This window comes from Polypterus senegalus, chromosome 3, assembly GCF_016835505.1.
Source record: "Polypterus senegalus isolate Bchr_013 chromosome 3, ASM1683550v1, whole genome shotgun sequence".
Taxonomy (NCBI): Eukaryota; Metazoa; Chordata; class Cladistia; order Polypteriformes; family Polypteridae; genus Polypterus; species Polypterus senegalus.
Genome location: NC_053156.1, coordinates 86503442 through 86527672, shown reverse-complemented (window position 1 = coordinate 86527672; position 24231 = coordinate 86503442). Strand labels below are relative to the sequence as shown.

Below are 24231 nucleotides of genomic sequence, written 5' to 3'. Positions count from 1 at the left end.
CTTCACTGAACATACAACAGGCCTCACCAATAGAAGCTCGTGTACTACCTGAGCTGCCACATCACACTACATTTCCCTGTCTAGACAGCCAACATCTCAAGACCCTTTGGAATGTGCATGATGCAGAACAATCTCACTACTGAATTGTGATGTCAAAGTGCTGACCTAAGTTGTAGTGAAAAGAGCCAAGGATGCGCTCCCATTACTAATCACATGAACAAACAGAATTTTTAAAGGCATGCAGCTATTGTGAAGTGGATGCCGCTTGTTGCATGTACTGTATACTTCCTCAATCGTTCGAGTAGATCTAGATGCAGAACAAGAATGCGGAAATCTCTTTACTGCTTTGGGTAAATTTCTGTTTGGGTCAGATATCGCTGCCTGGATTATGTTACTCAATAAGTCTGAAAGCCTCTCTGTGGGTATACAATACAGACAACAATTCCCTGGCTGCTTTGTTTCCTCCAAAGAGGACACCATGCTAAAATCGGAATTAACTACACAGCACAAGTTGAAATTAACATGCTAAGGTCAAATAATAAAGTCGAAATTAACTACAAGAATGGAGGAGTCCCCTTAGCTTTACTTAATAGAAATTAGAAAAGCAAATCACTGCACAAGAAATCATTCCTGTCTTTGAGAGGAAACGCTTCATTAAAGCTCTAAACAGGCTCACCGACCTTATCGAAGTCATCAAACACACAGAAAAGTTACGATCCTCCTAAATGTGTCAGCACAGACACCTTCAAGACTTCCATGACCACATTTTACTTGATGTTTCTTGAAAGAGGACTAAAACGAGACGAGATCCCGACAGCCTTATGAATCAACAGCAGCAGCCAAGCTCACATTGATGCCAAAGAAAATTTATTATGTCAGAATGACCAATAGACATTTGTTCAGTTTCAATACACAGGAAAAATCTTTATGAACAATAATTTGAAGGCCGAAAACAGCATAAAATAATCTTTACACAGGTATATTTTACATTTCATATGGTAGCTTTCCACTGGCTAAAGCAATTCTGCAGCAGCGCATTTTCACTAATATTATACAGCTAATTACATTGGATATGAAAAAGAAAATGGCCAAAAATAAGTTATTTAAATATCAATTTCATATACAGAATGTGCAACATTTGTTAGTTTTTATATAAATTTCTCCAGAGATTTTAATTGACAGGTCACCTACATGATTTGGAAGTCACAAATTAGTAAGACTGTGCACAGACGTGGGAGAAGTGAAGGCTGGTCTGCTTTGCCAATTCACTCGGAAGACTTCCAGGTAGGAAAACCAAACATCAAGCGGTGTCTTTTAACAAAACTTATTTAGTGGAAACCAGCAAGCAATCTGAAGACCTGATTTTCAAAAGCCTGCATACAGAATTACTCAGTAAAAGTTGGTGTTTTCAGCGTAGTCGATTTACTTCTGCTCCATTAACACCTCTCCTCAAGTCACAGCTCACTTTCCTGTATGTCGAGATTTTTGGATTCTTCTTCAGACGGACTTGTGTTTGGAAGGAGCCAAGAGAAAGAGAAGTGGAGTCCGCTTGCTTGACGGTGACCCATTAAGGTGGATGGGATGGAGAGAACATGGAATGTGTAGCATAGGCAAAGGCAGTCCACTTAATGTAACGTTTGTGGTTTTTCTCCAAACCTGGATTTATATTTGAGTCTGCATACAGAGAAACATGACATAATACAACATGGGACATGTTACAAGGAAGCTGAGATATGATCAAGTGGCATCCGCCAACTAAATATTGACTTCACCCGCTCCAAAAACTATCCCCATCTGTGGGACGAGAGCAAAATTCAGACTTGGCAACAAGAACAGTCCATATTAAGAAGGTTTGGCTTTCTGTGGTTATTTCAAGTTTAGATGTTTCCACAAGGTTAAAATAGTGAAAAAAGACAAGACAATAAAACACTAAAAATCCAGTTCATTAAACATTTGTGTTTGTCTATAATGCAGTTTGGCTTAACACCATGACAACACATTTCTGTCTAAATCAAATAAGCTGGCTCGGGCTTTTGGCAGAAACTAATGAGCTGAATTAGTTGTTAGAATTTGCCAAAACATGAAACGTCACCATGACCGACTCCATGTTAAAAAGTTAAAAGAGGTGCGTCGCAGGACCTCAGACACATGCAACTGGAACCTGAATTAGATAGCTGGACAGAATAATATATACGGATAAAAAATATGTTTACATAGCTGTTGGTAAGGCAAAAGAAAATGACGCTTAGAGATCAAGACAATGTTAAAAGAGCAGGCAGGCAGGCAGGCAGAGAGAGAGACAGAACTGCGAGTCCCACTTCGTTCATACCCTCCCTTCTGTAATCTCTACCTGTGGAAACCAGGAATGAAAGACAGCTTCGCACTGGCCTAACTATCAGGCATTTTTTATTGGTTTTATTCGTCCCAATCAAGCACTTAACGTTAGCTATTTTTCTAAACTGCAAATTTTGTGCAATATCATCATAGGCAGTTTTTCAAATTTCCATCTGACTTGACCCATCTTGACGGAAACCCCTTTTTGCAGTTTTAAAAAAGTAACAGTCCTCACAAGGCCTCCCGTTTGAATTCTTGGCAACATTAATACATGACAAATAGCATAAATTCAAATTCAACTGAAAGAAAAAGTCCCCATCTTTGCTAGTGAGACGGAGCTTCATCGAGGTTTACCAATTTGGCGGCTGTTAACAGTCTGCTTATATGGCGCTTATCCTTGATGCCAGCCTCTTGCAAATGAGTCTCTGACAGAACTGTGATTTTGTTCAGCGTGTCATAGCCTGCGGCCACTAACAACTTATTATACATAGGAAGACCAGCGGAGACTAGCCAGTCATTGACTGTGCCAATGTATCCTGGCGACAAAGGTTTTCGGCACATTTCAGTGAGACCTCCAAAAGGGATCTAAAAAAAAAAAAAGAGAGAGAGATTGAGGAGATTCAGATAGAAAAACAAAAGTAAACACTTTAAACACTTTAACACTACAAATTTCAAACATAACAGATTGTTTTCTGACAAATTTAAAGAATCTTTGCATTCGTATTCCATCGCATGTGCTTCTTCTTTATTGCTATATTTGTAAGCACACATCTAAAATCACACTTGAGGCCTCAATACAACCAGGCTGGACACGGGTATCAGCAAGAGTGAAAGGGAATGTCTACAGGATGGTAGTGAGACCAGCTGTGTTATATGGGTTGGAGACAGTGGCACTGACCAGAAAGCAGGAGACAGAGCTGGAGGTAGCAGAGTTAAGGATGCTAAGATATGTATTGGGTGTGACGAGGATGGATAGGATTAGGAACAAGTACATTAGAGGGTCAGCTCAAGTTGAACAGTTGGGAGACAAAGAGAGAGGCGAGATTGTGTTGGTTTGGACATGTGCAGAGGAGAGATGCTGGGTATATTGGGAGAAGGATGCTAAGGATAGAGCTGCCAGGGAAGAGGAAAAGAGGAAGGTTTATGGATGTGGTGAGAGAGGACATGCAGGTGATGGGTGTAACAGAACAACATGCAGAGGACAGAAAGATATGGAAGAAGATCATCCGCTGTGGCGCCCCCTAACAGGAGCAGCCGAAAAAGGAAGAAGAAGTGTGATCCATTTCAAGTTGGCTTTTTGGAGAAGAGCAGGCCAATATATGACCCAGGAGTTGACCTGAGGCAGTAGTTCTGCTCTGTAATGCTGCAGACTGTGAAGTGACAGCACCAAAGACACTGAATTTCAAGAAGTGAAAGGGGAAACAATGCAGCCTTTGGTGGAGGCTTAGAAATTAAACGTTTATGCATATGTGAGCACCCACAGGTGCTACTGTAAGGAAAGTGCATTTGTGAGTCAATGTTACGTTTATCACAGCAGGGAAATTCAGGAAAAACTGAACAAGGGACATCTGGGGATGCTGACCACACTAGGACATTACTGGCTAGCTAGCATGATATGCTGGTGTAGGGGTCACTATGGCAGGTTGTTTGCTCTTCTAGTGGCCCCCGCCATCACTAGGGACTTGGAGACTGAAGCAAAAGAAAGGGTTCTCTGTTGTCTGTCCCGAACTGTGAGTGTGGTGAAAAAGTTAAAAGAAGAGGAACCTTTGCACTAAGGAAGTAATCCCACATTCTTTTTTTACACCCGTTTACAGCTGAGCCAAACTTGAGAAGGAAACAGGTGCTTACTGCCATTCGGTGTTGTTTCCGCAGCAGTTTCATGCGAACTTGGTCCATGTTTGAAGCCACATCTTTCAGTGGATATTCAAGATCTTCAGCATACCTCTGAACCAGAGATTCTGGAATACCATAACGGCCATGCTAAGGGGAGCAAAGAGTGTGTATATATTAGCTTACAAACCAATGAAAATAAAAAGCCAACTACTGTAATTTGATAAGATGTTAAACAGTCTGTAGGGAACACTGAGTATCCTAAGCTTCCAAGCTTTATGTTTCGTTTGGAATGAAGCTGGTGTTCCAGATTTGAAGTAAAGCAAAAGGCAGAAAATTATGCAAAACATTTCACAATGTGTTCACTTTGCTAGAATAGTTTGTAATGTATTACGTGCCCTAATCCTGTGAATTTTAACTGTCCAATTTTGCTTTAAAAATGAGTGAGACATTTTTGCATATAAATGAGATGTTGAAAATCATATAAAAATGAAGCATTAAATCAACAAATCTTTTTTATTTAACTAAAAAGCAGCTTCCAGATAGTTATTGTAGACCACTATGACATAGCAGCTGCTGTCTGCCGTTCGACTAGGCCTTGTTACATTTATTTATTTCTGCTAATTATCACCTTGTCTCTCAGCTTACTTTTGCAATGTAACACTTCGGAAAAATATTTTGTAAATGAACTACAGCATCACGTGTCAACCATTTCTGTGAAACTTCACTCTGGATTTCAAGAAACTCACGGCACTGAAACCACTTAGGTCCAAGTACTGAATGATCTGCTGTTGAACTGTGATAGTGGATCATCTTCTGTTTGGTTTTATTGGACCATTCAGTTTCATTTGACACTGGTCATGAACAGATTTTACTACATTGCTTGGCATCTTGTGCAGGAATATGAGATACCTACACTGCTCTGAATAATTCTAGATTTGCAACTGTAACTTTTTGAAATGGCATACCTTCAAGGCTCATCATTAGGTTGTTTTATTTCTTCTATACCCATGGGGCTTCACTCGCCAACCCCTGGGCCTGCGCTACAAGCTAGCCTCTTTGCGGTTCTGCCACTCACGTATGGGGATGGGGATGTACAATTTAAACAGATTTTTATTTTCATGGGAATTGTTACATATGCATATTAGAACTAACTATTTTACATTACAGTGACTAATTAACCATAGTAAAAAATTGTAAAACATAATAATTTGAAAGTAAATTATGTTTCATGTTGCATTAGAGTTATTTGTTGAGTAATACAATTTTGTTTTGTTTGTCTTTGAAATTAACACGCAAATACTTTTTAAACTTACACTTTTACTGTAAAACTTCAGTAAAAACACTTTTTGATTTACACTTTCGTCAGTATAGCATTGAATTTTGATTCTACGTTTGGACTTTCATCGTGACAACACAACGTAAAACTGCCCGTGACTGAATTTTGTTTCTTTCTCTCTATTAAATAAAACAACGTTTTCGAATGTTTGGCTGTGAGATTTGCCAATTGTCTTAGCAAAATCTATTCTAATAGGAAACTGTAAACGTTTTAATACGAATGGCATATCAAGATCTCCTTTGTTGTCTAATGTTATCCACAGAAGATGTACTACATTACCTTTCTTGGATACATCCTTCTTTCAACAGTAATTTGTGCGGTGCAAGACCAGACGGTGTTAACGATTGTAGATATTCTTCGGGATATTGTAATTTGATGTTTTCATCTTCCACACCATCACCACCAACTGGTTCAGCACAGTGTATTGCTACGCATTTAACAAATTTGCTGTGTAACCAATCGGCAATTTTGCCATTCATTCATTTGACTTCATCATTTCTCGATGCTATGATTGCCCGTGCACTCATTTTTTCTGTTGCTAACCCTTCAGGATGAAAGAAGATTTGAACATAATAAGTAGTCTTTTATTGGGAACTTAAAAGTGAGGAAAACGTTAATATTTATAAGGGCTGAGAGAGCAGGAACTGTGTCTGTCAAAAGCATTCACATGAATGAGAGCAGAGATGACCGAGGGCGTGACTTGAAAAAATCTCATGGCCAAAGTCTTGTGGGACTTGAAAAAATCTTCCAAAAAGTCTCGTCTCGTTGCAGGATTTTTTTTATATAATAGAGAGATATACTTCTTTGAGGGAATATTATTCATAATGCAGGTTTACAATTCCATACTTATGCCAATTATATCTAACTTTATATGGCATTCAATAAGATTAGGTTATATTAGTTTAAATAAACTTTATTAATCCCATGGGGAAACAAGGACACTTTAGCTTATTTTGTTATACTCTCAGCATTGCACAAATGACATCTTTCCTGTTTTTTTATGAACACCGCCTTTCTCAGATGTAACTGTTAATATTATAGCAAAAAAAGTACACATTTTGCATATTTCGACCATACAAATTAATACCAGACATGTGGATTATGCAACACAAGTTATGTGAGAGTTTTTTTTCCAATGATGTTTTTCATATTGTTTGCTGTTGTCCAGAATTAATCACTGCTGGGAGCCATTAAGTTTGATTATTCAAGATGTACTAACTCTATAAATTCATGAGATTAAACATTTTTCTTACCCACCACTACAAACGTCATGGGTTACGTAACATTTAAGAAATATCATTTTTGGGTGGATTATTCCTTAGTCAACAGTAACATATACTGAGAAAAAAAAAACATAAAATCCATGAAGCCGTTGCTGCAGCTACATCAGTGGACAGGAAGACTCCATTGTCACTGTAGCAGTACCATATAGTATACAGTGCAGTAATTACATCTCATTTTACTTTTTCAGTGTTATATTTATAACTGTACTGTATAGAACTTGTTAAATAATTGATGATAATGTTATTGGTAAGGCTTGTGATTTACAGCACAATATTAGGAAGTGTGGTGAGGGACCCAAAATGTGTTTGCAGATTTCCACATTTGCACCCCTAGCCCCTGCAAACTGTAAGGGATAACCGTAATGGTTTTATCCTTTCTTGCTTAGATTACTGTAATGCTATTTATAGTGGTCTGCCAAAGCAATCTATAAATAATCTTCAAAAGGTACAGATTTCAACCACTTACCCTTTTACCATGTCACAACATGTGTTCTTAATATAAAAACATACACATTTTAAACGTTTGTGTTTAACCTTTGAGGTGTTTCTACAGTTTGATCAATCATTATGTGTCAAATAGAGCTCTTTGCTCTACTCATGCCCATCTTTTTGTTGTTGCAAAACACAGGAACGAACCTTTGGGTCTTCAGCTCTTGTGCTCCTAAGCTTTGGAATTCACACCCAAGCAACATTAGGTACCTGCAAGTGTATAAATGTGCCCAGATCAGGGCCTAAGGCTTTCCTTACTCAAGCAAGTTTTTAATTTTGCTTAGGTTTTTTTATTCATTTATTTGTTCTGTTCTTGTTCTTTTTTATGCAATTTTATAATACTCTGACATATGCCTTTTGACATGTTTTGTATTCCATGTGATTTTATGATATAAAGTTCCTGAAATAAAATCCTTGAATTCTACAGTCTACAAGGAAACCAAATTTTAGGATCCGAATAGAATGTATTCATCATCTTATATCAAAACAGATTAACAAAATGCGACATTCAAATATTAGTTGGGAATAAATCAGGTAATTCAGGATTCACCACACATGCATACTGCAAGGTGCTTAACAGTGTTTGTGCTTTAGTACTTACTATACTGAATTTGCACATCAACCATATGAACCCTCTAATTCCAGTAGAGGGCCACAGGTAGATGGAACCTCAGGGGAAAGGCTGATCTACACAAGAATGTAGGCAAGGGCCAGTTCACCCCGCTTCTCAGAAGAGCTCTGCCTGACAGACTGCTCCTGGCACTCCAGGCTGGCAGGACACAGCAGACTTACGGCTCTCACTCTCTTTAGAAAATCATTTTCCAGGCTATTTTACTGGCAAATGTACTTTTAAACAAGTGTGTGTTTGCATTCACACACACACACATATACATGTCTCCTAATTTTAAATGTATATGAGATCTCTCTTATCTCGTATTAGCATAAAGACTAATATAAAAGCCATTAATGTAAATGAAAAATTAATGCTTGAGTAATTTATTTAACAGTGGGGAACAGTTAGGTAACTGATTACTTATTGCAAATGAAGTCAGGATAATTTACTGTCTTTTCGACTGATATAACAGTTTCATTCATATACTGTATATTATATATATGTGTATATATATATATATATATATATGTGTGTATATATATATATATATATATATATATATTTTTTTTAAACCAACATGTTTAAAAAATGTAAATGAAATTCATGTTAGCAGGGAAAACAGCAGACCATTTTCCTCCATTTCCTTCAGCACTAACCACCAGTCCTACTTTATATATGTTTAACTTAAATTTGTGCAGGATAACACAGCACAAGGTTGCACATTAAAAACTTTGCCCTTTTACATATTAACAGAAAAGATGTAAAGTTATGAATTCCTTAATTGTAGTAAACTTTCAAGATGTATTGCTTATATCTGTAATGGTCAGAGATCTGAACGTCAGTCAATACCTGCAGTACACTATTATTAGGTCCTTGTTTTGTAATGCACATGCATTTTTCTTTCCATTAGACAGCCATGGTATGCAAACAGCTATGAACGTCTAATGAAATGGATTGCATTTTTCAAACCAATGGCACAATAGTTAACAATTTTTGAGAGACAAGTGGATCTAACAACAAGCATGCATATTTTGAAAAAGAGGTTTCTGGATTGAGAAACTTAGTGTGTTGTTAATGTCTTATTTCTTTAAAGCTCGACAATGTTAAGCTGATGCACAATTAATTCACATTATGTTGGATCACCTTAATTTTCACAGCATTCAGACAAGACAGATTCCTTTACACAATTGCCTTAGAGAAGAAAGTGGGCAAAACGTTATGGGACATTTCTCAACATACTTTGCTAATCTTTGAAGAATAACTGTATCAAATTTCAATGAAACTCATCCATGGGCAGAAGAGTTGTTTCAGGTGAACAGACAGACCTGATGTCAACAATAAGACGGGTAAAACATTGAACAGGAAATCTCCAGGGCGTCCTTGGACTGTACGGATGCTTGAAAACATCCAAACTGTAAGGGCATCAATTCTGCAGTCTCCTAGATGTTCAGTGTGCAAATATGCTCCTGCCTTAGGCATTTCCAACACATCTTTGAGGAGGATTTTGCATGAGGACCTTAATTTCCATCCATACAAAATGATGGTAGAGCAGGAACTCACTGAGAGAGTGGGAAAGCCATAAAGAGTTGTACACGAACATTCTGCAAACCGTTCATACCATCATGTGCAACAAGGCACATTTCCATTTGAATGGTTACATAAATAAGCAAAACTTTCGCTATTGGGCTGAAACCAACCCTTGTGAACTCCATCAGAGACCCCTGCACAGTGAGTGTATTACACTTTGGTGTGCCATTGCAGAAATTGGCATTGTAGGCCCTTACTTTTTTTGAGGAAGGAGGAGCAACGGTTACCGTCACTTCAGAACGTTACATTGAAATGCTAGAGAACTTTTTGTGGCCCCAACTGGAAGAAATGGATGTGGTGGATGACTGGTTTCAACAGAGATGGAGCAACAGCTCATACGGCATGGAGATCCATGCAAGTTTTGGGAGGTGTTTTTGGGGAAGCTGATCTCCCTGTATGGTGATGTCGGGTGGCCTTCACGTTTACCTTATCACGCTCTGTGTGATTTCTTCTTGTGGAGCTATCTCAAGTCAAAGATGTACACACACCAACCTCAAAACCCTGAAGCCCTCAAGGATGCTATTTGCCATAAAATCATTGCTATTCCCCATGAAATGATCGAACAAGTCATGCGAGCATTCATAAATCGTCTCGAAGTGTATATCGCTAATGATGACCACCACCTTGAAGACATCATTTTTAAAACACAGTGAAAAAATCTATTTTGTATACCCTTTCTTATATTGTAATGATATTTATTTTATCTTGTAGCATTTTTGTAGAATAAGTGTTTGAAATGTATTTTATTTTTAGCTATTGATCATTTTCTAAATCCAGCTTAGTCAATGAAAAGTCCCCTGGAAATTTCTAGCAAAACCTTTGTGGCTATTGATACATTTTTTAAACATAAAAAACAATATTAAATGTAATATAATACATCCCTCCAAAGTTAATTCTGTTCAGCCCCAGCATGCTCATTTTAGCAAATTAAATTCTTCACGCAAATAGGCCTACCTGAGTCTCCGTAGAATCATTTCTCAATTTAAACCCTCCAACTTGTGTATCTTATCAAATACCAACATGAATTTTTAAAGAAGCCTCAGATGTGCTAATTGATAGCATGCTTGACATAGTAAACTTTGATTAGATAAATACTGCTCAAGAAAAATTATCTAGACTTTTTAAAGTAACGTTCTAGTAAAAAGCAGTTTTTCAATAATTAAATGACTTTATAAATATTCTGTTCTTTGTAAGTTGCAGTCAGCTTTTAGAACAAGTCAGAAACTGTAGACAGAAGCCATGTACCTGTTCTTGTTTTAGCCATGAGTGCAGCATTTGGCACAACAGACCACAGTATTCTTATAAATCACTTTAGTCAATGGGTGGGTCTCTCTGGCAGCGAATTACATTGGTTTCAGTCAACAGGTAAATCATTTTTATTGTACTTCAGGGATCTACTCTGAGCTCTCTGTTATTTTCAATCTAGACACTCCTATAAGGCCAGATCATCTCAAAACATAAGGTGAAGTACCACAGTTATGCAGATGACACAACGCTTTACTTATCTAGAAGCATCTGATGGCCCTTACGCTCTAAGCTCCTTGATCCAATGTCTTACTTCATTTCTGAATGGATAATCAGTAATTTCAAGACAAACTTGGGAAAAAAACTTAAATCTTTGTCCTTGGTAAAGATGGAAATAATATGAGCATTACAAGTAAACTTGATCCCTTAGCATTAAAAGTCTTGGTGGAGGTAAAGAATTTAGGTGTAATAAACTTTACACATTAACCAGATTACTAGGACTGCATTTTTCCATTATATTCTTGTTTGTATTTTTCAATGAATCTGCAATAAATCTCTTTTCTTTACATTTTTTGTGGTCATGCTTTGTACCACCACCTAATCAAAATTCCATGTAGCTGCCTGTAATGTCTGAAAGAAAGTGGATACCACAGTTTCCCACAAGACCCATTGCATCAAATACAAAGCCTAAAAAATACTTACAATACTTAAAGAATATTTATGTTAGGTTGGATGGGAGGTATTTTTGTGGCCTTGGAACCCCTGCAGATCTTGTTTTTTTATTCCAACTTTTCTGATGTTGTTTTTTTTCTTCCCATTAGACTGATCTTTAGAGAATTAAAACCAAATTCTGTACATAAGGACACTATTAATTATAGAGCTACAGTATGTTAAGTTTGTATTAAATATTACTTGTATACTATATAATCGATATTCTTATCTAATTTTAATTTGCTTTTCTTTGTAAATATTTCTTTAAAATCTTGTAAAGCACTTTGGGTTACATCCAGTGTATGAACATGTGCTACTAAAATAAATGTTTTGTTCTATTGGACACAGGCAGGCTTGATTACAGCCACTAGTTTTACTTCTACAATCAGAGTCACATCCCTGCACAAAGACTCAACAGGCACATAATGCCCATATCAAAGGAAATACCCGAGTAGATCAAAGAAAATGTTGTTACGATCTCTCAGTCTGGAAAGGGCAACAACGCTATCTGCAAGGCTCAGGGACTCCCCCGAATCAGTGATGACCATAATCTACAAAGCATTTACTGCGCTTTACTAAATTGTTATGCTAAAACAATAGTAGTTACTGATGACTGACATACAGTAGTACTGCCCACTTGTATTTAGACAACAAGAACAACAATACAAATCAGTCAGTCAGTCATTTTCCAACCCAATATATACTAACACAGGGTCACGGGGGTCTGCTGGAGCCAATCTTAGCCAACACAGGGTGCAAGGCAGGAACAAATCCTGGGCAGGGTGCCAGCCCACCGCAGGACACACACTAGGGACAATTTAGGATCACCAATGCACCTAACCTGCATGTCTTTGGACTGTGGGAGGAAACCGGAGCACCCGAAGGACATGGGGTGAGCACCCGAAGGACATGGGGTGAACATGCAAACTCCACGTAGGGAGGACCCGGGAAGTGAACCCAGGTCTCCTAACTACAAGGCAGCAGCGCTACCACTGTGTCACCATGCCGCCCAAAATACAAATTTTAATGGAAATTTCTGTGTAAGAAGGAAAATATTTGTTAACTTTTGGGGAACTCTGATCATTCAATAAATGAAGTAAAAAATGTGTTGTGTGTTCACTTGGGTGCCTAATGGAGCACTAGACAATAGTGTTCATTATATAGAACAGGAGTGGCCACAGTTTTTCAGTTTGTGAGCTACTTTTAAAATGACCAGATCGAAATGATCTTCCTACATTAAAAAAAAAATAAAATTATATATATATATATATATATATATATATATATATATATATATATATATATATATATATATATATACATACACACACACTGAGTGTACTTTATACATAAAATATATGTTGTCATACCTTGCATAACTGAATAACCTTTATGGCACAATAACAATTCAATACATTTATGGTCACTACAGTATTTGGATTTAATAATCTTTTTGTGGGAAAAGGCTGACTCGCATAAATAAGTAGAGCCGAATAATGCAGTCAAGGAGCTTTTGAATTCAGCCAAGTGAAAAATGACGGCTGTCCGATTAACTGCGATTTTAGTTCCCTCTCCTTTCTCTTTTTCAGATCGCTTTTTGGAAGGACATCAGTTTTGTAGTTTTTATGAACAGTTTAAAAGTGCCTTTCCACATTTTCCTTCTGTGGAATAGCAATGATAGATTGACAGATCAGACAACCGCACTTTGATTGTGACATTGTGAGAAAAAAAAAATCATCTTCCAATTCCACATACAGCCCATACACTCCCCAAACAATTTTTTTTTAAATCCCTTCTTTAGTCGATATAAATTGGAAGGATAACTAGATCATAGCCGGAGTTTTGCAGTAGCTCGCGCGTTTGATCGTATGTACGGGAAGACCAGTGTGTTAGAAGAAAAGAGATCTCAGACTGGCCACCCTGTATGCCAATCAAGTGGCAAATGACGAACATTAAAAAAATGTTTTTTTTGAATGCAATGCAATCTACCTGTACTACCTTTGCAATCTACCAGTCGATCGCGATCGACGCATTGGGCACCCCGATATAGAACTACAATATATATTAAAGGTTGTGGCTCATATTCTTCCATAAATATTTTAAGGAATAAACTGCATTACTGCAACTAAAACCCAAAAATCAAAAATATAAACAAGATCAGACCAGGCTGAAATTAAAATTAACATTAAGTAGGGGACCTGGAGGCCTATAAGATTTCCATCTAACCACTTTCTATCAATGTCCATCTTTTTGGTTAGTTTACCTTTCTTATTTTTTTAGTTTTAGTTTAATTAACTTACCTATTTAGAATTTTAAGTTCACTATTGCTTCACTTTTCCTTAACCATACTGTATACAGTTAACAATATACGGACCATAAACAAGGCAGACAACAGCTAAACTGCAGACACTTCCACTAATGTATTTGTTTGACTTAAATAGGCATTTTCACATAATACATTAAAAAAAAATGACAAAACATATCGATTTTCTAAGAAACATAAAATATACACTGATACGAAAATTCTGTTTTTGATGTTTGGTCTCAGAACAAGGTGCAGAATATGTCTGTGTAAAAGGTGTGTTGCCCTAACTTTAAAAACTGCATCTCAGTTAAGAAACTGGTTGTAACTATTTTAGGCATCGATTACTTGTTTTAGCAGAATACATTAAATCAGAATGAAATGAGAAAAAGAGTCATGGTTACCATAGACTTAAATAAGAAGTCACAGATGCCACATTAGAGACCATTTGAAATAAATGACTAATACCACTGGCTTCATACTTCTTATTCATCACTTGTAATATTCTCAAAAATTACCTTGTCGGAATATGGCTCCTCTGTGAGGTCAATGCCTTCCGCCTCCAGCCTGTGCTCCAATAGCATTTCTAAGTCTGCTCCCCTCACATGAAGACTTTTCCTTCCAGAAGTTGCCCCCAGCTTGATTCCATGCATTTGAGGGCAAGCAGTGTCAGGAAGATCAGACAGCCATGGTGGTCTGGCAAGAGGAGGATCCACGTCTCCTTCTGCAGGAATGCATGACTGTCCAAAGTCGATGGGGCTGGAAGGATTACTTTTTTTTAAGGGAAACATGGAGGCATCCAGGTTAGAGAGGCTTAAGGGGGGGTGATAAACTCCATTGACCAAGCGATCTCTGCACTTCTTCACAGGGACTGGAGGTGGTTGTGAGGACTTTTTTGAATATGTCTTAGGTTCACTGCTTTCAAGGTCCTGGTCTAGAGACACTGGATCCCCCATTCTTTCTGAATGAGCCAGACTGGGCTGTGCATTAGTACAAGATTCTCTTTTGTCTTGTAAATTTGTACAGTCTGTATTCAGCTCAGAAGGAAAGTCACTAGTCAGCGTTGATGATTTTGCCCCAGCTTCACCCTCTTTGATTTTAATAAGTGAATGACCACAGCTGTTCTGCTCAAAAACGGGGTTCACGCACACACTGGAAGGCCTGATGACCTTAAAGCCCATATTGCACATTTTCTTTTGGTCTCTGTCACCAGTGTGATGGAGATCTCCGAGTGAGTGTGACCGTTTCCACACCTCCTGTTCCGAATGCGGTCCATCTAAATTCTCACAACTGCGACTCACAGGTACCTGGGAGCTTCGCCGGTTCTTTTTCAGAACGCTGAAAGGCTTAATGGATGGTTTCAGAAAGTGACGCTTGCTAAATTTGCGTTCCTTTTTGGCATGCTGTTGTAATAGCTCAGAGGATTTTGCCCGTGGAAGTACAAGGAATTCTGCTGACTGTCGGTCACGCCCCGCAGATTTGACCATTAAATGACCTTTCCTGCTTTTACCTGAAACAGACAATTATTGCTCTTGATTATGCTGAAAATACATACACACACACACTCACAGTGGAACATAATAAATTTGTAAACAGCATGGCTTACCTCAGCACATCTTGAACAATGGTAATAAGAAAGGCATATATGATGAGAAACAAAGCAACAATGCTGGTCAAACTTTATGAAGATGAAGGAAAACAATTGTATTTGCAAATTTAAACCCATGAATAATGTCACTGGTTATCTTCTTTACTTGGTAATATAACTTAACTTCTCCAAAGAGGAACAGATTTGGATTTAAGAGTCAGCAGATTTTAATTCATGATGAACTGCTGTCAGCCACAAGACAACACAGCAATCCAACATGTCTAAATGGCTAAACAGAAGTGGACTGGTTGGTAAATGATTACTGGATTGTAGTGTGACCAGTAAAGCCGTACTTAAACTTCCATGTACTGCAATATTGGTCACACAAAACATTCAGCATCTCTACAACTTTTGAAAAGATCCTTGCGCCTCTGAAAAAAGGACTGCAAGTATTATATTGTACAAAAAAACCCTAAAACCTCTAAAATAATATAGTGGTGCTAAAACTGAAAGGCCGCGAGGTATGCAAAAAAATGTATGTCAGGCACCTTGGTATACACTCTGAGCATCACCAGGATAGCACATTGCAGCGACACATTTCACTTTCTCTACCAGAAAACATTTCATTTCTTTGGGAGCAAACCTATTTTAATTTCATTCTAAAAACTAAGTCAAGAGGTCAGTTATGTGAAACAATCAACAATCCCAATAGTAGGAAAAAACATTTTCTAAACATGCAAAAATAGTCATAACATTAATTTTAAAGTAGCAGGAATTTGGGAACACAAAGTATTCCAATGCAAATCTCCCAAATCAAAGTCCAAAACTTTAGTTTATGTGTTTATTACTCATTTACTTTTGTGTAACAAGACTCTAACAAAGAATTATTTACTTTAAAAAGGCTTATTTATTTATGCTTTATAAGCCTGAGACCAAAAGAAGCCTTTGTCATATAAAAGTTAAATAAGTAACAGATGCATTTTTGCAGTATCAAAACTAAAGTGTTAGCAGTCACTACATACAGTATTCGTCACGAGGGTCACAGTGTAATCATTTTTGCATTCCTTCTGAAAATGTCATAGTTTGGAGGAGGGGAAGTTAAGTAAATACATCAATAAGATCAATGTAAATAACACAACACAAACAAAAAGGATGAATGAGAAAATGAGAAAAAGCAATCATGCAACACATAGCTTATGGGAAACAGAATTAAGAAATATAAGAAATTGCAGCAGTTTTCCTCCCACATTAGCACAAACGTGCAGGTTAGGTGAAATGACAATTCCAAACTGGCTCCTGTGTGAGTGTTCGCCTGTGAGTGGACCCTGCAGTGGGGTGGTGACAATGCCTAGGCCTGTTTCCTGCTCTGCACCCAGTCAACCCCTGACCCGGAATTAAAATAAGCAGTTTTGAAACTGTTGTGTGTGAAATGGCAGCAGGAAAAAAATGCTAGAAGACAGATTCCACATGGTTCAAATTAGTTTTATTCCAGGACTAGCAGTGCTTAAAACAACCAAACATCATCTTGCCAAGTCTATACAGACAAAGCTTGGAAGACTAACAGTTTGAATTGTTTGTGAAGGACACAGACTAACAGAAATTGGTTTTATGGTAGTCTAAAGACAACAGTTTTAAATGACTGATCAAAATGATGAATACCTACCTAGTTAATAAATTCACAATACTGAGAAAACTTCAGCAGAATATTATGTCACTTTTTTAAATAATCAGCTCTCTATATAGATTAACATCTGTTTTCTTATATTTATTCTTTATATATAAAAAAAAAAAAAATCAATTAAAAAATGCTCTCGCTCAGGCACTACAATTGTGTGCAGTTCTGTTTTCCAATTAAAAAATACAACACAATTTACAAGGAGAAGTTTCAAATAACAAAATTCAATTCAATGTTTTCTGGTATACTTGAGATGCAATGTCGGATGGAAACATTCAATAAAAGCCTTGTTCACTACTCACGTCTTTAGTATTAAAATGTCATAGCTAGCAACATTTTGCAAAATGATGAATTCAAGGAACTTTTTGTCTTTCTTTCAAACATGGCAATCAAAATGTAATGGTCAGAAACATTTTAAAGCTCTTCATTAAAATTAATATTAAAATTTTCCAGTTACAAAAGGTAATAATACAGAGTCTGGTAATACTTTTAAATTCCACCGTCAATGGTCCATTATGTGCTTGAAAATATTTTAGAAAAAAAAAAAAAGGTTTATTTTTACAAGCAGACTAGGCAGAACATGGCTGCAAGCAGCTTCTTCTGTACGACATTGGTCTGGAGCTGCTCAAGAGCGCAGTGCTTGAAGGTTTGGTCCTTTACTTTCACCTTGTAAGAAATGAACTGAAATATTACGGAGCAATGCCTCATGGATGAAGTTAGTGAAACAGCCTTTGTTGCACAGTAATAAAGAATGAAGAGAGGCATATCCAGCAGAACAATTTGGCAGAAAGAAAGTGTATGAAATATAAAGATGACGGTATAAGAATGAAGAACAAGCATGTAAGCAGAAGCAGCAGCAGATTCCTCTCTACACTGAAGCATGGCAGAAGAGAAAAGGCAGGCAAGGCCCTTTGGCACAGAAAAATGGTTTAGACCTGTGGTTTTTTAAGTCATATGGCTTTGGGACAGTCATTACCATTCTCCAGATTTTCACTGCTCTCGTAACAGCCCGAGTCTCGAGGTGAGTCCCCCATCGTGCCTTGACCATCCAAAAGAAGTTTCTCCTGAGAACCTGTGTGGCCGCTCCTTTCCAAATCACTATTACCTAGAGGAGAAAATAAGCAAACCAAATGAACCAAATAAAAATCTGCTGATTACATCTGTCCTGATGTATTTATTGTACCTAAAAGAATGTTAACAGATTTCACTACTCTGTTTTCTCAACATATTTTTTTATCATTATTAAAGTGTTATGGGGAGATGGATCCTATTACTGCAACGACCTGTGTAAGGTTGCACAGCCATGCCCAGCTAGGCTAAATAAGTCTACAGAATATGTTTTACATCATAGAATTAGATTATTTTTCCAAATATTTCTAGAGTCAAAATTTAAAAGGTCCACAGGGATTATTATTAATTACACTCTTTTGTACCTTTCTTTATGCATTTAGTTCTACGGCACATGCTATCATTTGTATAAAGTTTATACTTAAGCATTTTCTATCGGTGCCTCATATGCTCCATGATTATTACCTGATATGCACTAAACTTAACTCCCGTTCTGCTTTTAATCATTTATTTTAAAAAGATGCAACCTGCTTTGAGTAATTACACCTAGCATACAAACTTAATATGTATGAGACTTTTATCTGCATTGAACATCATTGCCATGTCGGTCTAAGTATGAATTTTGACCAGGTTCAGCTGTACGGATTTTGTTGTCTCTCTAGTATCTGGTTATCCAGCATATTTACTTTCAACTGTAGATATAACCAATTTGATAATTAAACTTGAATTAATATTTTTAAATAAAGATCTCAGCACTGATCCTTGAGGGCTCTAGTTTTTAAGCTAATTCTTCATGCTATGTCTCGTTGCCTCTTCTAGTTTAATTACCCGTTGTTTCCCAATTCAATTCAAGTATATTACTGAAATACACTTTCATGTCCAATATGCCGATTGTCTGCTAACAAAAGGGTTTTTTTCCCCTCTCAGCTTTTTTTGTGTAATAATAAAAAAATTATTAAAGTAATAATACAAGACAACTAGACAATACTGTAATTATGAAAGATGGTACAATTACATGATTTATATAAAAATGATAATTAATAATATGCAGTCATTACGATGAAGTGAAAATCAAGTACAGGAGTATGTACATTAAATATGGTCACTAATGTCTGTGAACTCTCTTAGGTAAATATTTATAGGTGACTGCAATATATTATTTTAGACTTTTAATCTTGGTAACATTTATTTTCCAGAATCATAGTAAATGTCTTTTAATTTACTACTGTCCCTGTGTTTACTTATTCCCTGTTGGATGGCAATTTCAACATTTTATTTAACTCTTTTTGTACATATTTCTTAGTATTACTAAAATTTGTCAGAAAATTGAAAGGCATGTTTAGCTGGAGATTGCACTGGTGAACAAGTATAATTAATATTATTTAGCTTTTATGTATTTCATAATAAGGGAGTTTGCAAATCCACTGCTTGTGAAGGCAAGATACAGTTTTTTCTTTTGAACACTTTATACTAATAAAGTGGCATGTTGATTATCTACTGAAATTGCTCAAGTGGTCCAAGCTGTACTTTTCACCGCATCAAATGTCCATGAACACAGAACTGTGATGTTAAGAGGTACACTAAGGCCCTGATCCAAGTCACTTCTCTTCTGCCTTTTTTATATATTGTTTCTTGTCTCTTTCAAAACTGGTTTATTTCTTTTGCACAATCCAGGCCTGGTGGCATATGCTGGAATCACATTGGCACAGCCAAATACTGCAAGTGAATCAGCACAATTAAATTCCAGTGCACTTAAACGCAGGGAAGCAGAGGCAGTGAAGTGTGCTGAAGAGCCATTGAATTGCTTTGATTAACCATTACAAGGTCATAAACAAATTTTGTTAATGATCTCTGTAAACTACACATGTACATAAACTCATTAAAAGGGTAGTTCATGGCATTAAACACAATTATGTACATACTATATATAGTATATTCCACAAAGTGTTGCTCCTATGGAATAACATTAACACCTCTTTTTGTTATAGCAGTGAATACGAATGACATCTTTCTCTCAAGCATCATTTGTGCAATACATTTAGAAGTAGCATTTTAAAATGTAAAATAAAAGCCAAACTACCACCAGTAAGGGACTTCACAGCGACTCAAAACTAATTCCTGTAGAGCTAGGACACTTGATAAACAGCACAAAAGTGAATTTGTTTAGCTCAAATCTTTGAAAGTGGGTTTAGATAAATTAGACTGAATTTTTTTCACCCACGTTCACAAAAGATTTCATCAAACAGTAATATCCTTTGTAAGAGAAATGCTACAGAAATGTATCGTGTTATGCCAGGAATAAGATATTCATAATTAATTTTGAATTCTGATAACTGGCACTGCATCACTGCTTACTGAACACAGATCTGCTACTACAGTTTACTGGTTAAAGTTTTTACATCTCTCTGCAAAGCTGATTTCAAAAAACAACAGCATAACAACAGACAGCCTACTGTCATACTTTAATAAATGAATGTGATACCATACAGGGATAACTGGTGTTTTCTTTTATTGTGCTAGATTCAGTTTAAAAACAGAAATTTATAATTCATGCCGTACCTTCAATTTATGTTAGCCCCTGTGACAGAACAGTCACCATAACCATTATTATTATTGCAAAGCCATTAGCAATGATTGATCTATTCTACACCCTCAAAACCTGCAAGTTGTACTGAGTTTATATGAAGGTCTAAACTGTTCTAAAACATCATTTAAAGTTGTGTGCAACTTTCTAGAATATTACTTAAATTATCCTACATTCTTTCTACACTTATATTCCAAATATACAGTTTAAACAGACCTCGACTAAACTATGTCTTTCCGATATATTAACGTGTATCTTGTTCAAATATAAGTCAGCCCAATGGTACAGGTATCATCTTTATTTAAAAGATACACAGTCCTGTACTCTGTGCACAAAAATCTCAAGTCTGCTTCAAGTTGTATACAAGAAATTTTTCTCCTTAATTTTATTCTGAGCGAATAACTTCAGAACCTTTGATATTTATTTGAAATTGCATGAAAGACACTGTTGTTCATCTTTGGCTAGGCAAATTTGCTTACTATCATATTCCTGTAGAAGCTCCACAGCAGTAAGCAGCACCGCTCTGTGGTCTGGGTCACGAATGTTAAGCTCATCGAGGTCTTCCTCTTCCAATAGTTTGAAAGTGTCCAGGTCTTCATAGCCATTGAAAAGAAATGTTGGCATGTGCTCCTGTGACAGAAGTCAACATGAACAGCAAAATAATAAATCAAGCTGACCCCATTAAACATTTTCCAAGAATTTTATAATTCTAATAAGGAAGTTAACTTTGATAAGTGTATACCTTCATCCTGAGTGAAATAAATTAATCCACTAAATTGTCTTATTAATAGAAATACCTGATAAAAATGAAGAGTTCTAAAACAGAAAGTTTGCCATGGTCAATGTGTTAGTATCTATGAACTATTTAAAGATTATTTGTGGGTACTTTAAACATTGGCTTTCCTCTACACATACAGTATTTTACTGACCCACTTGGTAACTACATGCTCGATTAATAAAGTGGGGTGCTTTCTGGAGTTAAACTGGTAGTAAAGCTACACGACTATAAGCTCTTAGTGTCAGCATTTAATGATAATTGAGACACTTAAATAGAAACTATTTATACAATGTGCGTGACCCTGTGTTCGGATTCAGCGGGTTGGAAAATGGATGGATTATTAAAACTATGTTCCAGGCTAATTTAGTATACCTGGGATACAATTCTGTATGTAGCAAGAATTCCTGCACAAAGCCAATGTTCATGAGTCAAGATGTGTCCAGCCTTTGGTTACTTAAATCTGCAGTTTGTTAATAAATTAGTTAAATTGATTAAAAATAAGTAGATAGCAAGGCTAAATGTTCACAAGGAGGTTTCAGTAGTAAAAATCTGTAGCATAAGCAGAAATGTTTGAATAGTCATTAAAGTTTTTTGCCAATGTATCTAAAATGAAATGTGGAATATAAACTTTGGACCACAAGTTTGTAAGCAAAGTAAACCTGTATGGAAAATACGCAGTTCTCACCTTTAGCTCTATTTATGATCTATACCGGTTGTTAAAAGAACATGAAAGAACAGAAAGAAGCAAAACTGCAAATGGCAAAGCCCTTCAGAGTTGTGTCTGTGGTCACTGTGGGTGGATATTGTATATTTTAAGACACAAACAATTCCCACACCTCCTGTGACAGTTGGATTCAGTCTCACCACAGTAGCCTAAATTTGAAAGCCTGTACATCCTGTTGTTTCTTAAATAGCCAGTGTATTAACATTTATCCTTACTTATTAATTTATTCATCGTTATTAATCTTACTAGACTAAGAACACAAAAATTTGAATAACCTGATAAAAAAAATGAAAAATCATCACACTAAATTAAAATTAAAGTTTTCATTTCCTTACGCTAAACAATTGAAGACTATCTATAGAACTCTTAAAATCCTAACTTTAAGAGTATGTGTATCCTGATTAAATAAAGAAGTATAAAAAGGAAAATCACCTTTCATTAACTTTGTTTTAGATCCACAAATTGAAAAACTAAGCAGTGAATATGGTATTCAATTATAATCTCTTTATAAAGACACTATTTAAAAATTTGCTTCATTTCCTATTGCTTGAAGCAAACAGTTTTATGTATTGTATTGCAACATTCCACAATGAACTGGTAAGCATGAAACACACGTTAGGTCTACGGATGCAGTCTCTGTGAAATGTATGCTTCTCTATTGCCTACTACAAATGGATGAAGAGAGACTTAATAGCCATAGGAAAACGTATGGCAAAATGGTAAAGTGATGTCGCTTAAAAGCAACAAACAAAATGTACACATGGCATAACAGTCAGGAGCATTCAGGGACTTAGTTATCAGATTGGAACTTTGGAGTATTATAAAGTTTAAGAATTATTACTTTTTTTTTAATTAACTGTGAATGCAATTACATGAATTAGATTACATTAAATACATACTTTTTAACAGTACTTTAAAATATCAAGATAGTTAGAAATGCAGCCCAAATAAGCTTGTTGTGACTCAATAACTTTCAGATTCCAAATAAATGTAAAGTGATGTAAAATGTCACTGATTGAAGGCCTGTTAGCTGTTGGTTGTGAAGGGTCTGTGACTAACAGTAGTTAAACAAAGCATGTTTGAAAGGAGTACCACATGTAGAAATAACACCTCTGTTGGAATCCCAGAGTAAAACTGTAGAAAGTTTCAGATCATAATGGAGAGAAAGTCTGGAGCATTGCTGACAAATTATAGTGTTGGAGAAATACTAAATCACTATAATGTGCAGCTAATCAGCTGTGAGGTTGCTTTTAGGGTAACATAAATATTGAGTATTTGTTCACCTAGGTAAGGTTTGTAGCAGAAAATGCTCACAGAGTAATGCTTACATAATTCTTTTCCTCGTAAATTAATTTCTGAATGTCTCTTTTTTATACTTTTACAGTTAACTAACTAAGTAGGAGAAAAGAGGTCCCGGTAATTTATTTTGCTGTCAGAAAAGAGGTTGAAAACAAGTTGAACACAACATTTCTCGTTTGCTAAGACAGATAGGTTTGCAAAAGTTGCCAATGCTTTTCTAAGGAAGGTTTTAAATTTTTGTATTCGAGATATCACAACAAAGACTGAAAATTGCTAATAAATATCCTTCAAGATTAAGTACGCCAAATTTCAACAAAAGCGCAGAGTTGTTTCATACGGACAGACAAACTGACATGGCGACTGCAGTATGTGCTTTTCGTATTGCATAAGAAACACACCTAGAAAAGTACTGTATATGGGAAACTAAGAAAAAATGAGCCTTTACTAAAATGACAGATTTTTACTGCAAATTGAGAGTGAAAGAAGGAATAATTTTCTTTTATGATGAACTACAAATTTTTCCTTTACTTAAACTTTACCTTAAGGTTAATGCGCTCTAACAGTTCTTCCACAGAATTTGGTTTTGGAGGACGTCCCTTTCTTTTCCGTCTCGTTGGCCGTTTAGGTTTTTCTTCGTCTTCATTCAGCACATCAACATAGATGAACTTGAAAGTCCCCACCTTATTGTTTAAAAGGCCCATCCAAGTTCCCATAGGAGGTTTACTGATGATGTCTATAATATCACCTTTCTGGAAACCAAAAATTAAAATTTCCCTTAAAGA

At 36.3% G+C, this 24231-nt stretch overlaps 1 protein-coding gene across 9 annotated transcripts in view; it reads right to left on the bottom strand.

Annotated features, from left to right (window-relative positions):
* Nucleotides 1–845: 845 nt before the first annotated feature.
* The window catches only part of sash1a (SAM and SH3 domain containing 1a), a 919927-nt gene continuing 896541 nt past the window's right edge, over nucleotides 846–24231 (bottom strand). For all 9 annotated transcript variants that reach the window (XM_039747549.1, XM_039747550.1, XM_039747556.1 and 6 more), the window contains exons 15-20: nucleotides 23989–24198; nucleotides 21128–21278; nucleotides 17973–18101; nucleotides 14252–15243; nucleotides 4183–4314; nucleotides 846–2919 (exon numbers count right to left, since the gene is read on the bottom strand). In XM_039747549.1, the coding sequence (XP_039603483.1) occupies nucleotides 2659–2919; nucleotides 4183–4314; nucleotides 14252–15243; nucleotides 17973–18101; nucleotides 21128–21278; nucleotides 23989–24198 (1875 nt within the window). In that variant the 3' untranslated portion in view covers nucleotides 846–2658. The remainder of the gene's footprint in view (nucleotides 2920–4182; nucleotides 4315–14251; nucleotides 15244–17972; nucleotides 18102–21127; nucleotides 21279–23988; nucleotides 24199–24231) is intronic.